Here is a 15,299-nt window from a genome sequence, read left to right on the forward strand (position 1 = left end):
ATTTTGACTCATAACTAAAATGAGTAATGAGTAATCCACACTGCAGTCCCATTCATTTTACCACACTGCAAAAACATGTCATCTGTGAAACCCTCCCCATTTGTACTTGGGAGTCATGAAAGAGTAGGATAACAGTGAAGACAGAAGTCAAAATGAGCTTAAAAATTAAGACGAACAAAGAGGCAAGAGTCGGATGTTGCATGCTGGTGTGTGTACAACAACGGCGTTGCTATGATAGCAGAGAGAGAGTCTCTTACCTTGGACTGGAAATTACACCCAAAAGCAGCACAATGCGGCATTATTACCTTGATATACCATACCGTACCCAGCGAAAGTAGACACTTGTGGAACACTAACAAGAGCGACCCGTTTATGACCCTGTCCGAGCATGGATTGTACTTGTAAAAGAATGTCGGCGACTATTATAAATATATGTTAAAAGTTATATGAGACAATCAGTATGAGACAAACAGTAAACCAATGAACCCTCCCAGGCAGGGTTCCCTTTAAGATTTAATTTTCAAAACATTAATTAAATCATTGATTTGCTTTTCAATTGGTATTATGTAACAGAATGAGTCTGGAAGATAAAAATGAAAATGAAGTTCGGATCATTTTGATTTTATTTTAGTTATGAGTCAAAATATACTGCAGGGAACCTGAAAATGGAAAAGCATTCTGTTAATTAACTTGAATTTTATTATGATACTTATAAGCCCCTAAATGAAAGTGGTGTGTTATTTCTAGGTAAAACATCATCAGAGACTCCCCACAACCAGCAGCCCCATTTCCAGTGCACCTTAAGTTTCAATCACGGTGATTCATCAACTGTGCAGTCCAGCAACTTAGGCCATGGATACAAAGCCGCTGAAATTCAGCTGACAAATAAAGACACAGCTAATCATGTGAGAACGGTTACTCCTGTGTGTACCGGTACTTGTAGCAGCTGATGCGGGGTTAATGTGATGACCCTATTACCAAAGTGTTACATTAAAATGATTGATTATTCAACTTGGACAAAAAAGATGTTTTCCTCTTGAAGATGAGTCATTCAGCTGCCACCAGAGAGAGGCTGGAGGTGGTGAAAAAGAAACAAACACAAATATCATCTTGGACTCTTACACGAGCAGAGGATATAGGTAGATGCTACAGGCAGATATTGAAGCCTGCTTTACTCATGGCTGTAGTTGTGATGAATATTTCAGTGTCTGTTGGACTCCAAGCAGAATGGTAACAGTATAACATTTAAATTTACATCTCTACCGTGCCCCGATGCTATGACTGCCTCACTTCAGATTGATTGTTTGTAATCTTAAATTGTTATGTTGTTTCTCAGCTAGGTATGATGTAGCTCTAACAGAGATCCAGACTATGCTGGCTGAAGTGCTGACCAAACACCAGCTAGAGAAGAACTATTTTACTCTCAAACGCTGGTCAGTCTACAAATATCTCCATTATGTGTGAGTACACATTTACAGTATATGTGTGTGTGTGTGTCTACATGTATATGTATACAAAGTATATATACCTGTATATAGATAGCATTGGATAAATCAAGGGTCCCCAAACTTTTCTTGCAAGGGCCATATAACTTTTCCCTTCTCTGATGGGGGGCCAGGCCAGTTTGTAACAAAGTGTGACGATCGCAGAGGTGTCTAAATGTAAACATTTATTGTTTTCCAAAAAGCCACACATTGCCAAAAATTAACCCTTTCTAGGATCTTGACAGGAAAAATACCAGAAAATAAATAACATTATAAATGAAATGAATAACTCTGTTTATGAAATAAATAATAACCAAATAACCCTTTTCAAGTTTTTCACAGGACAAAAGACAGAGGAACATTAACTTCCTTGTAGACACAACTGTTTGCAGCTCTCACATATCAAATTCACTGTGAAATCCAGAAAGCAAGCAGGCTATGAAACCAAACTGATACCAACTACTACTAACACAACACATTTCACTACCAGTATGGTTGTAGAATAGATTTTATCCCAGTTGATTTCATTATGATTATATTTGTTTGCATTCAGAATGGCTTGTTCAAGTCAGAAAAGTACAATACAACATACCGTATGTTCATCAGTGTGAACTGTGGGCCTGCAACTGGCTGGTGAGAAGTTCAATGTCAGGTTACATTTTAGTCACAGTAAGTCTCAAACACTGATGGAGATGTTCATCAGTCAATCTTGATCTCATCAGAGTTTTCAGGTGTTTCATGCGTGAAAAGTTTGCTCACAGATATACGTGCTGCCAAAAAGTGTGGACATCTTCAATGCGTGTTTTTTAATGTAAGGATACGTGTCGTTTGGGAGGGCAGCATAGCAGTCAATGAGACTGTTGGGCTTCAATGCATCTTTCAGGACATCACAGCTATGTAATTCGGTCAACTCAAAGTGATAAGAAGGCTGGGTTTCATCAATGTCGGAAACAAAGGGGTTCTGGAAAAGGCGAATATCTTTTGCAAACTCTGCCTTCAGCATTTTCAGCACTTCCACACACATTTCAGCTGGGAACAGGACCGCTGGGATCTCTGCAGAGGGGTTTCAGGTAGCAGGAAGGTGGATGAAGTTGTTCTTTTTCACTTGTTCCAAAAGCAGCATTAGTTTCCCCTCAAATGCTTTTATGTGGGAATACATGTCGCAAATTAGTTTCCCTTGGCCTTGTAGCTGCAAGTTAAGGCTATTCAGTAATTCTGTCACGTCTGTTAAAAATGCGAGGTGCCATTCCCATTCTGGGTCAATCAGCTCGGGGACCGTTTTGTGTTTTGAATGAAGAAATTAACTTATCTCGTTTAAAAATGCCTCAAAACTCTGCAGCGGCTCAACCATCAGACCTCTGTGTAGTACAGCACATTGCCATGCGCAGACTCAAGTTCAGACAGGAATTGTTGGAACTGCCTGTGTTTAAGTCCCTTTGCTCTTATAAGGTTTATGCATGACAGCAACCTCCATGACAGAATCCCACTTTGACACATTGTAGCATACTGCTTGCTTGTGAATTAGGCAGTGAACTTGTAGCAGTGCGGTAAGACCACGTTCTTCCATCTCCTGGTTCACGAGCCTGATTAGACCCCGAGACGCGCCCACCTTACTAGGAGCTCCGTCAGTCGTGATGCTTTGACCAGTCCAGGTTCAACTCTTCCATGGTTTAGCATACTTTGCCAAATATATTCTCCCCCGTCGTCGTCCCTTTGACTTTGGAGGGCTGCCAGATCCTTGCACATTTCAAAGTTTGTGCTAATTCCACAAATAAAAATTAGCAGCTGTGCTGTGTCCTGCACATCCGTGCTCTCATCCAGTGCTAATGACAAAAAGGAAAATTCTTTCATCTTCTGCTGCTGCTGGGCACATACATCACCCTCAATTTCTTCAATGGGTCTTGTGATTGTAGTCGGCGAAAGACTCACGACATTAAAGACATCTTTCCTCTTGGGACACACCTCCTCCACGACAGCATTCAAACATTGCTTGACAAATTCTCCATCCAGTGAAAGGTTTACCGCTGCTTGCAATCAGTTGAGCAACCCCAAACTCACTTGAACAGAGGACTGATTCAGCTGAGCTTGGCATACAAATTTACTCTGCTGAGCTAACAGTCAACATTTTAACTTTGAGAGTTTGTCTGCTCGATTTTGGCCTTGCAAGCTATCATACTTGTCTTTGTGACAGCATTCATAATGTCGGCACAGATTGTATTCTTTGAATACAGCCACCATCTCTTGATAGATGAGACAAACAGCCTTTGAATTGAACAAAAAATAATACTTTGTCCACTGCAGGTTAAAAACTCTGCATTCTGAATCTATTTTTCTCTTAACTAATCTTTTCACTATTATTCCTGTTATTTGACAGGGGTGTGTCCAGGTTTTTTTGAGGGAGGAGTTTCAGATAAGGCACAATCTACAGAAGGGTGAAATAGAATGTTTCGTTCTATGCATGTACAAGTAAAAATTACATGGCCGGAATGAAAAAAAGAATCCAAATGCATCTACTGTACTGTTCAGGGGCCGGGCAAAATGTGGAGGCGGGCAGTATCCGGCCCCCGGGCCGTAGTATGAGGACCACTGGGATAAATACTGAAATCCCTTACATAATTCTATATCCTATATTGACCTCACCACACACCAGATCACTGTTGACTTTATGAAGCCCCCCCCCCTTCCTCCAAGGGATGCACAGGATAAAAACATGTAAATTGAAAAGCCATTTTTACTGTATGCATGTGTTAAAAAATTTCACTTGTCAGAACATTTTGCATAATTTTGATAAAAAAGTACCTGTTATGATTTCTTTATGCTAAGCAGTGTTTTTGAAGTTCGATTTTAATGTGCCCCTATATGCTATACATTTAATCATCTGCAGTATCTTAACAAGTGCCTCCCCCCAATCATTTATATAAGAAACACAGACAAAAAAGGTCCATAAATTTGTGTGATGGGTTTTTATTTAATTTTGAGTGCACAACCCTCTTTTGCGGTCCTGCGTGATCTGTCTCGATGTTTGTATTGTATTGAAGAGAGGAAAAAATAGTTGATTCCTGAACCTTGATTTTATCTGTACTCTGTATACTTTATACTCTTTATAAACAGAATGGTATCTTCTTTATCACCCTCCCCTGAAGCCCAATGGAAACATCGGAGCAGCGTGCACCCAAAGCTGAGCTCATCTCCCTTGCCTCACGCCAGAAAGCCTTACTTTTACTCCTCCAGAAGCATAAGCATTTGCTAAAGAGGTTCAAGACAGCAAAGGGGAAACTCTGTCCCAAGTTTTCCACTGACAAAAACAGTCTGGCAATGAGACAGCAACCCCTGTTGACTTCAGCTCCCACTATTGCCTCTTCTGAAGAGAAGAAGGGACGAGTGACAACACAGGTTACCTTGTTGAGGTCTGAGTGTTCAAGTGCAAGACATGTCATCACAGTGTGCGGGCCTCGAGCAGCCTCAACAGCCCCGTGGACCCAAACTGATGGGCTGGAAAAGCCAGGCAGCAGGTTTAACAGATCCATTTCAAAAGCACAAAAAATTGGGCAACACCGCTGCCTCCAGAAGAAAGGAAAAAAAGGCCAGATAAGATGTCTCTCTCAGCTTGTTGAGGAGGGGAAGTTGCCACAAGGAGGTACTCTACAGGTGGTGTTAAAGGTGAGATAGATATTCCATTTCTTTCACCTGATTTTGCACAGTAGAAGTAGAAGAGCATGGTTAGTTTCATTACTCATACTGATAGAACATCTTTGGCGGAGAGAAAGACGGTTGATAGGTGATAGGTTGGACATTTCCTATTCAACAGCCAATAGAAGGAAAACATACAATCACAAATGCATTCATCCGATTCACTAACAACTAGTCCAACCACTAAGTATTGCAACATGGATGAACAGATCACAATGCATTCTTCCAGAACTCTTGTTTTCATAAATGGTAGCTTCTTTATGTCTTATTGCATGTTTAAGAGTTAGCAAAGAAAAGCACAAACATCAGCTGCCCAGTTAGGGATGGGTTCAACTCAGTAGAAAATGCTCAAAAATGGTGTGTCAGGGTTCACAGCTGATCCCCGTTGTAATCTGCGCCAGCTGCAGCAGATGCCGCTAATCGAGATCCCTATAAAGGGCAGCAGCACTCTCTGCCTGGCGCCGGGGGATTGTGGTCTTCATGGATCACTGTGGGACCCTGCCACGACCCGGACCTCACCCCTGCCAACCCGGACCTCACCCCTGCTATGACCGGACCCCAGGTGTGACCTCTGTTCCCTTCCCGAGTCACGGCCAAAACCCAGTTGGCCGGCGTGACCTCTGTTCCCTTCCCAAGTCACGGCCGGGCCCAGACGGCCGGCGTGACCTCTGTTCCCTTCCCGAGTCACGGCCGGCGTGACCTCTGTTCCCTTCCCGAGTCACGGCCGGCGTGACCTCTGTTCCCTTCCCGAGTCACGGCCGGCGTGACCTCTGTTCCCTTCCCGAGTCACGGCCGGCGTGACCTCTGTTCCCTTCCCGAGTCACGGCCGGGCCCAGACGGCCGGCGTGACCTCTGTTCCCTTCCCGAGTCACGGCCGGCGTGACCTCTGTTCCCTTCCCGAGTCACGGCCGGCGTGACCTCTGTTCCCTTCCCGAGTCACGGCCGGCGTGACCTCTGTTCCCTTCCCGAGTCACGGCCGGGCCCAGACGGCCGGCGTGACCTCTGTTCCCTCCCGCAACCCGTACTGTTGAGGCCCAGCCTCTGCCGTTCAGTCTGCAAGTCGTCTCGTCCGGTCTGCAACTCGTCCAGTCCGGTCCGGTCCGGTCTGCAACTCGTCCAGTCCGGTCCGGTCTGCAACTCGTCTCGTCCAGTCTGCAACTCGTCCCGTCTGCAATCCGAACTGTTAAGGCCCAGCTTCTGCCGTTCTGTCTGCATCTCGGCCAGTCTGCAACCCGTCCAGTCCAGTCTGCAACTTCAACCGAATAAAAGCGCTTTCCACCCATCTCTGTCCCGAAGTGTGGTTCCGTGCTCGAGTCCGCCCCAGCACATCGTGACAGAATCCCCCGGCCATCATGGACTCGGAACCACACCCACCCAAGCCAGCTCCGTGGGGCGCCAGGAGGTGCCCATTGAGGGGGGGGTACTGTCAGGGTTCACAGCTGATCCCCGTTGTAATCTGCGCCAGCTGCAGCAGATGCCGCTAATCGAGATCCCTATAAAGGGCAGCGGCACTCTCTGCCTGGCGCCGGGGGATTGTGGTCTTCATGGATCACTGTGGGACCCTGCCACGACCCGGACCTCACCCTTGCCAACCCGGACCTCACCCCTGCTATGACCGGACCCCAGGTGTGACCTCTGTTCCCTTCCCGAGTCACGGCCGGCGTGACCTCTGTTCCCTTCCCGAGTCACGGCCGGGCCCAGACGGCCGGCGTGACCTCTGTTCCCTCCCGCAACCCGTACTGTTGAGGCCCAGCCTCTGCCGTTCAGTCTGCAACTCGTCCGGTCCGGTCTGCAACTCGTCCGGTCCGGTCTGCAACTCGTCTCGTCCGGTCTGCAACTCGTCCCGTCTGCAATCCGAACTGTTAAGGCCCAGCTTCTGCCGTTCTGTCTGCGTCTCGGCCAGTCTGCAACCCGTCCAGTCCAGTCTGCAACTTCAACCGAATAAAAGCGCTTTCCACCCATCTCTGTCCCGAAGTGTGGTTCCCTGCTCGAGTCCGCCCCAGCACATCGTGACATGGTGTGCGGATTTTTTCAAAACTCTTATTATTGCGTGTTCAAACATTACAAACCAGAGGTACTTTTCTAGTTTTGTTAGTCTGCAGGTCTTTCCTTTTTTACCAGAAATACCTTAGGTTCTCTCCAAACATTGCTCTTCACTGAAATTACAATGATTACTGTTCATTATTGATCATATTTCACAATAACATGGTCTTAGATACTGGCTGATAAAAACATTTCATCCCTTTACAGCTACTGCAATTTAAAAGCTATGCTGTCAGTAACAACTCATCAACTGAGAAAGTGCTGTTTCTTGAGAAAGGTAAATTAACCACTTTATGTTTTGTCCTGCAGGGTCATGCCCACTCTGCTCAAGTGAAGAGGGGCGGGCGGATAACAGACAGCAGAGGGAGGTTCCATTCAGCTCTGGAACATTGGCTGCAGACCATTCTTGGCAGCAACATCCCAGTGAGCTCAGCATATGCCTGGGACAAGGTCAGGCCACCCTAGTCTGGTCAGGAGCCTCTGAACATCCAGCAGTGTTGTCTTAAAACTCTTCCAGGCACACATACAATAAACCTAAAGGAGGGAAATTAATGTAACTAGTTTTCAATCTCATTGTATAACAAGTATTTAAAAAATACAAAATAAGTCAGTCAAAAACAATATATTTTTCAAAACTTCATTTTCCCTCCCACCTTGAATGCAGTAAAACATTTTTGAATGAATAAAAAAATATAAATATTTGGTATCTTACTTTTATGATAAATATGCCTCAACAGTTTGGGAAACATTCTAGCAAGATGTGGTTTTAACAAAATTCTTATGAATTCAAGAATATTTTATTAATTTAAATGTATTCAAATCTGAATAGGAAATCTCAGTCAAGGTATCATTTCAAAACACCAAACTCTGACATGCTTTAGTTTCTATTATACAGTACAACATATTAACATATTTATCCTCCTTAGCAGAAAACTGCTTAAGTTCTAGCTTTTCTGTAAGAGGACTTTAAAGATTAATTAGGTTTTGGGTACTTGTAGTAAGTCAAATGACTTAATCTGTGAAAGAAATGTGGCTAATTTGCAGACAAGGCGCTAACAGTATTGAAAGATTTTGCTTTTCAGGTAAATCTTTCAAGTAGAGTTGGAACTTCAAATGGCAACATCATTTGTTGATGGGTGAATGTTATTATAAGTCCAAACTTAAAATACCATTAGTTATAGCTCTGCTATCATTTTAAGCATACTGATTTTGTTGAGCAATTGTTTTAGGCAAGATTTTTCAATTGTATTTTAGCAAGGGATCAGCTTCCTTTTTACACAAGGTTTGACACTGATGTCTGAACTAACAAGAGAACTTCCTACCAGTGAAGGTCAAGGTGTCTATTCTGTGACAATACAGCCAGCAAGACAAATCATAAGATTGTGGCTGCATGCACATAAAATATATACCAGCAGATGCACACCCTCTCCATTTCTTTCACGTCACTGGGAAATGAAAATTTTTAAATCCTGTGAAATGTTGAGGGGTATTTGTCATCTATTTTGGCCTCACATTCCCAACCCCAAATACTCTCAGGATAAACAGACTCATTAATAGTGTCATAACCAGCACATTTATGAATAAATTAGCGTTTTTACAGAACTGATCCGCCAAATTTCTTATCAAATCCCTCCTCTGTGTTCCCAGGTGACTTTCAGAGACAAACCTCTGTCTTCTTACAGCATGGAGGCTGAAGATGCCGCACTGCAGGTGCATCCTGAGGACGGGCACTGCAGCTGTCACCCCTCTAAGTGCTCCCCAGCCACAGGTGTGACGCTTCAGTCCATCTTTGAAAAGCAAGCAACCACTGAAGTGTGACATTTCCATGTGAATGATGAATCCCCTGCATGTTTCCCTCCTGGCAGCTAGGTGTTACCAACAGGCTTTTTGTTATTACTTGCACATTCATGTCATATTAATCATATCATGTCTTTCACAGCATCATTCAGTCTCAGTCGTCTCACCGAAATTAAGAACATTCAATTACCAACCAACGACAAGCTGGTACCAAATTCAATCGCAGACCAATACTGGGGGAGATTCTCAGAGACTACAGAATCTGGAAATGTGTGGAATTGAATCTGCCAACTCCCTCTGTTTTAGCCAAATGTTGTATTTGTATTTGTGAAGTTAACTTTCAACTCAATCGTTTGTCATTATAAATGCATTTGAAAAGAGAAGTCACAAATTATTGTCCTGAATGTAAAGAATGTCCCTGTACACGACATCGCTTCATTCTGTCATTCGCTCCCATGGCTTCTCTTACCACTGCTATGCTGATGACACACAGCTGATCCTGTCCTTACCTCCGTCAGACACACAGGTCAGACCTGTGTGTCCAACACACCCGAATTACAGCTTGCCTGTCCGACATCTCAGATTGGATGGCAACTAATCACCTGAAGCTAAACCTGGACAATACTGAGCTGCTCTTTCTCCTGGGGAAAGGTTGTCCACATAGAGACCTGGGCATCACCATCGACAACACTGGTAAGGCCAACCACAACTGTGAGAAACCTGGGTGTGGTCCTAGACAACCAACTGTCATTCTCAGCGGATTCCTCCTTCACAACATCAGGAAGATTTGGAGATTCCTCACTGAGGATATGGTGCAGATGCTCATTCAGGCTCTAGTCATCTCTCATCTGGACTACGGCAACTCCCTCCTTGCCGGTGCCCAAGCGGTGACCATCAGGCCTCTGGAGCTTATTCAGAAAGCAGCAGCCTGCCTGGTGTTCAACCATCCCAAATTCTTCTACGCAACTCCCCTTCTTATGTCCCTTCACTGGCTCCTGGTAGCTGTACGCATCAAGTTCAAGACCCTGGTGCTCGCTTATCAGGTTGCGAATGGGACAGCCCTGTCATATCTTCTGGATATGGTCAAGCCACATGTCCCTACCCGTCCCCTCCGATCTTCCACCTCTCGGCGACTGTCCACCCCATCACTCTGAGCCCCTGGCTACCGATCAAACCGGTTTCGGCTCCTCTCTGTTTTGGCTCCTCAGTGGTGGAATGAACTCCCTGAAAAGGTCAGATCAGCAGGGTCGCTGCCCATCTTCCACCATGAGCTGAAAACGTACCTCTTCACAAGCACTACCCCAGTAATCACACTTAGCCCCCCCATTCCCCCCGAAAAAAAAACGAAGAAATGAATGTACGTATGTAAATGGTTTTGAGATTGCTATTTAGTAGAGTGGTGACTTCTGAATATCGATTACTGGTACTTTGGATCTTCGGTTATTGAATTGCAATTTTTGTTAATCGCTTTGGATAAAAGCGTCTGCTAAATGACTGTAATGTAATGACTAATGTAAAAAGAAAACAACAAAAAAACGTTATTTTCAGGTTAGCTTAACGTTTTGGAAAACCTGAAACCATTTATCAAGTTTTCCTATCCGTTCTCCAAAACGGGGGGGGTTATAATAATTTAAGAATACTACAATCTTCAACTCCAGCTGAAAATGTATTCAAGAATAACATCCATTACATTGAGTGCTGTGCTGTTTGAAATAGTTTGATAATTTGTTCAACATTACCTGAATACTGACAGGAAACTTTATGAAATGTCTGACCTCATAATTACAAACAAAACTGGTCCAAATGTTAATTGAAAGCCAAAAAATGTCATTGTCATCTGGATTGTTGTTTAAAATGACTGAAAACGAATTGTTGGACCATTTATTTAACTCCTACCTCCATTTGAATGCTCAAAGTGTTTTAAACCTCAACTTTTGTGTGGAGCCTGCTGTTGTCCTGTAAAGTACCATCTTTAAGAAGGGTCAGAGCCGCCTGTTCTTCCTCAGGAGGCTCAGATCTTTCAACGTCTGCAGGACCATGCTGCAGATGTTCTACCACTCGGTGGTGTCCTGCGTCATCTTCTACGCTGTTGGGTGCTGGGGCAGCAGGATCAAGACAGCTGATGCTAACAGACTCAACAAGCTCATCAGGAGAGCCGGATCTGTCCTGGGTGTGGAGCTGGAGTCTGTTGTGCAGGTGTCAGAGAGGAGGATGCTGAGGAAGCTCCTCTGCATCATGGACAACGTCCATCACCCCCTGCATGCCACACTGACATCCTGTCAGAGCTCTTTCAGCCGTAGACTGATACCACCGAGGAGCTCCACTGAACGCCACAGGAGGTCTTTCCTCCCTGAGGCGATCAGACTTTTTAATTCCTCTCCATTCAGCCGCCGGCAACCATAAAAACCTATCTTTAAACCTATCTCTAACCTAAAAAAAAAAACCAAAATGTGCAATATTTCATTTCACTGTGCGATTTTCAGAAACTGCAATATTTCATCTCATAACAGCTACACTGTGCAATATTTCATCTCATCTCATAACAGCTACACGACAATTTTCCCTTCTATCATACAATTGTGCACTCCTTACCTCACTTGTTACTTAGACACTTATAGTTTTATCACTGTTTACTAAAACACTTTATAGTTTTACTGAGACACTTTATAGTTTATAGTTTATTTTTAATTCTAATTCTGCCTTTTCTTTTATTATTTATTACTGTTATATTTTCTGTAACTCTGGCACAGCAATTTCCTTCGGGATTAATAAAGTTGTAATAAAGTTATTCTTATTCTTATTCTTCCCTGTTAATCATTTCAGAGTAATGTAATTCATTTTGACAGCTACGAAGAAACGCTTTTGGTGATGGTCCTATTCTAAGAGGGCTGTCTTTGCTCTGATATATTCCCCGAATTCAACTTTTAAAAAACACTGAAGGACCAAGGACGCCATCAAATTACCTGCGTGCACTGACGTCCACTCTCAGGAGGTGCAGGCAGATCCTCCCCCCAGCAGGTTACCGATTAGAGAGCGGGTGGTGAGCGTGCTGCGTGTTGGTGAAGGCCGGGCAGTAGCTCTTCCGACCGCCCCCCTTCTCTTTCCTCCCCGCTCTGCCGTGGCCCCGCTCCGCCGCGATGGCTCTCTGGTTTTCTGAGATGGGATTCTCAAAGTTCTCAAAGGTCGGCTTTCTTGGACGTACGGTGAGTCCGCGTCTCCCGGCACTCCGTGCGTATAAGCAGGTATGATAAAGCATTGCCGTAGGCGAGGTTTTCTTGAAAAGACCGAACAGTTAGTGTATCTGATACCGCTCCGCGTCACGTCATTCGTTTTGAGCGAAGAAGACAGTCGTTCACGATCCTTTCGTTACATTGGCCCTCCCAGAAGTAACTCCTGCGTAAAACCTGCTCCCCGCCGATCAGGTTCCGACTCTACACCCGTCAACGTTTCCTAAATTATTTTTTCACCATTAATTTTGTGGATGTTTTATTCTGCTTTTATTTTTGTGTTAAATACCCAGAGTAGGCAAGTTTTACCATAATCAATCCAATACTTCATAGCATCAATGTCCCTTGATAATCAAAAAAGAAAACGCCCAATAGGCCATGAAACCTAACAAACGCACATATTAGTGTTTCTATGTGTTTCTATTTGATATCTAAAATTTAGATTTTCCGCGACAAACCAGGAAGAAGAAAAAACTTCTATGTTCATTAACTGCTGATTTCATTGCATTTTGCATTTAAAAAAAAATTAAAAAGTTTATGTCTATCAGGAATCCACTGCTACTTGGATCTGGAAATAGAGGTGAGTGCTCCATACTCATTTAACCTGAAGTACTTGCATCAAGGAATTCAATGGAGTTTATTGTCCAGCTGAGGCAGGACAGTTTCTGATCTGCACAAAAATGATCTGCCTTGGTGATTGGTCGGGAAGTCTTTCTACCCCTCATTTCTTCCTAAAGTTTAACAACACTTGGCAGGCACAGTGTACTTTTACTTGTGCATGGGTGCACAATTTGAACTCTATAATGAGGAAACTCCATAAGAGACAACTGCCCTCTAAAGTTACACATTGATGAAAAGAAGAATTATTCTAATTTTATTTTAAAATAATTGTTATTTTACAGGTATGTGTTTGATAGATCATGATTTTTCTCATTTTTCCCATCCATCAATGGCCCTAACATGCATATTTTTTCATTGTTGTTAGGTTCTAATGTGGTACTGTAGAAGAGGTTTGCATGATACCAGAGTTCTCCAAACTACTTGAGAGAGCAAGGTGAGTTGACCAATATACTTTTTGATCCAAACCCTTTTTTTTAATTCTACTATCTCTTTTTCTTACTCTGTATTTTCTCAACATTTCTGAGTGAAGTCATTGGAGAGATTTAGTTTCATGAGTGAGATGTGGCATTAACATTTACAATAATGTATATATACAGTCAAATTCAGAGTGTTGACATTCATCTCTAAATATCTAATGTTGTTTTTTTTAACCTTTTTTCCAGAATGAAAATAAGATGTGCCAGTTACATATATAGATTGAGACACAGGTGCCTCCTGTTTTCTCTGCCCCTTCTGGCAGTGTGTCTGCTGATTTACATTAACCTGACACTGAGGAACAATGTTTACATTGAGCCATATGGAATCACCGTTAGGTTATCCGGAATTCACAACCACAGATATGATGTGAACTGTACTGCTATCTACGAGATGGACCCAGTGGAGATTGGCAAAGCTCTCGAGATCAAACACAAAGTCATCAACGTAAATGACGACAGCACTGTGAGTTTGACCTCGAACTGTCAAACGTTTATCGAAGCCAGAGGTTACAATGCCGTTCCGATGTCGGATGTAGAGCGGACCTTCCCACTGGCTTACTCTCTGGTGGTCCACAAAAATGCGCCTATGGTGGAGCGAATTCTCCATGCCATCTACGCACCTCATAACATCTACTGCATTCATTACGACCAAAAAGCCTCTCCGTTGTTCATCAAGGCCATGAAGAACCTGGCCAAGTGTACTCCAAATGTGTTTATTGCCTCAAAGTTGGAGTCTGTGGAATACGCCCACATCAGCAGGCTCCACGCAGACCTCAACTGCCTCTCTGACCTACTGAAGTCAGGGGTAAAGTGGAAGTATGTGATTAACCTGTGTGGCCAGGATTTTCCTCTAAAATCCAACTATGAGCTGGTGACAGAGTTGAAGCAGCTGAATGCCAGCAATATGCTGGAGTCCAGCCGACCCAGTGAAGTGAAGAAACAGCGCTTCAAATTCCACCACGAACTGAGAAATGTGCGTTATGAGTACCACCGTATCCCTGTCAAGACCTCAGTGGCCAAAAACGCCCCTCCTCATGGCATCAAGATGTTCAGTGGGAGTGCATATTTTATTTTGTCTAGGGAATTTGTAAGTCACATAAGCAGCAGTGAGGTGGTGAGGGACTTCCTGGCATGGTCAACTGACACATACTCACCAGATGAACACTTCTGGGCTACCTTGGTCAGAATCCCTGGCATGCCAGGACACATTCCCAGGTCAGAGTCTGATGTCACAGATCTAAAGAGTAAGACACGTCTTGTTAAGTGGAACTATTTAGAAGGGTATCTATATCCACCCTGCACAGGTACACACATGCGGAGTGTTTGCATCTATGGAGCAGCAGAACTCCGTTGGCTCCTCAACTACGGCCACTGGTTTGCCAACAAATTTGACCCTAAAGTTGACCCAATTTTGATCAAGTGTTTGGAGGAGAAGTTAATGGAAAAACGTTTCTTCACACAAACATGATGTAAGTGCATGGATCTGATGTCCCCACTTGATTTTAGTTGTATGGGTTCCATTTGAATAAGGTCTTACAGAGAAATAATCAAACAATATCCAGATTTTAATTATTGCGATGGGGTAGTCATGTTGTTTGGTTGTGCCTCTGAACTGTCATGCAGTTAAAACTGACTGTTTAGATTGCAATGTGCCTGAATTCTATGGCTGTTGAGGCACCCGCTACTTTAACTTTATGTCTGCCAGCCATCCCATTTCTGATAGGTTTTTTGGCGTTTTAGGTGAACATGTTTCCTTTTTCATCCAAGTTCATCATAATTATCTCAATAATATAACACAAAGCAAAGCAGCTTGACTGTTGGCAGTCATATAGTCAAAGGCTATATGATAATCTATCACACTAAATGTATTTTTTAGACAAAAATTCTTTTATTGTCACATTCTCTTATATATAGAGCACAGCGATAGCAAAATTTTACCACAGCATTTAACCCATCACAGA

At 43.5% G+C, this 15,299-nt stretch overlaps 2 protein-coding genes across 2 annotated transcripts; both read left to right on the forward strand.

Moving 5' to 3' along the window:
- Positions 1-4,722: 4,722 nt before the first annotated feature.
- LOC147221784 (ankyrin repeat domain-containing protein 31-like) lies at positions 4,723-9,610 on the forward strand. Its single transcript, XM_086170004.1, has 4 exons — positions 4,723-5,144; positions 7,527-7,667; positions 8,865-8,985; positions 9,157-9,610. The coding sequence occupies exons 1-4, from the start codon at positions 4,800-4,802 to the stop codon at positions 9,294-9,296; spliced, it is 747 nt and encodes a 248-aa protein (XP_086026130.1). The 5' UTR covers positions 4,723-4,799; the 3' UTR covers positions 9,297-9,610.
- A 3,915-nt stretch (positions 9,611-13,525) lies between these two features.
- Positions 13,526-14,895, forward strand: gcnt4a (glucosaminyl (N-acetyl) transferase 4a). Its single transcript, XM_086169862.1, has one exon. It carries the CDS (start codon positions 13,526-13,528, stop codon positions 14,804-14,806), a length of 1,281 nt encoding a protein of 426 aa, XP_086025988.1. The 3' UTR covers positions 14,807-14,895.
- The last annotated feature ends 404 nt before the right edge of the window (positions 14,896-15,299 follow it).

Source organism: Fistularia commersonii, chromosome 22 (genome assembly GCF_037954325.1).
Source record: "Fistularia commersonii isolate RoL2024-O1a breed Wild chromosome 22, RoL_Fcom_v1.0, whole genome shotgun sequence".
Lineage (NCBI taxonomy): Eukaryota > Metazoa > Chordata > Actinopteri > Syngnathiformes > Fistulariidae > Fistularia > Fistularia commersonii.

Coding starts and splice junctions, on each gene's coding strand:
- gcnt4a (XM_086169862.1), top strand. CDS start 13,526: ATGAAAATAAGATGTGCCAGTTACATATATAGATTGAGACACAGGTGC.
- LOC147221784 (XM_086170004.1), top strand. CDS start 4,800: ATGAGACAGCAACCCCTGTTGACTTCAGCTCCCACTATTGCCTCTTCT. Junction 7,668..8,864: donor CAGCATATGCCTGGGACAAG/GTCAGGCCACCC, acceptor CTGTGTTCCCAG/GTGACTTTCAGAGACAAACC. Junction 8,986..9,156: donor TAAGTGCTCCCCAGCCACAG/GTGTGACGCTTC, acceptor TGTCTTTCACAG/CATCATTCAGTCTCAGTCGT.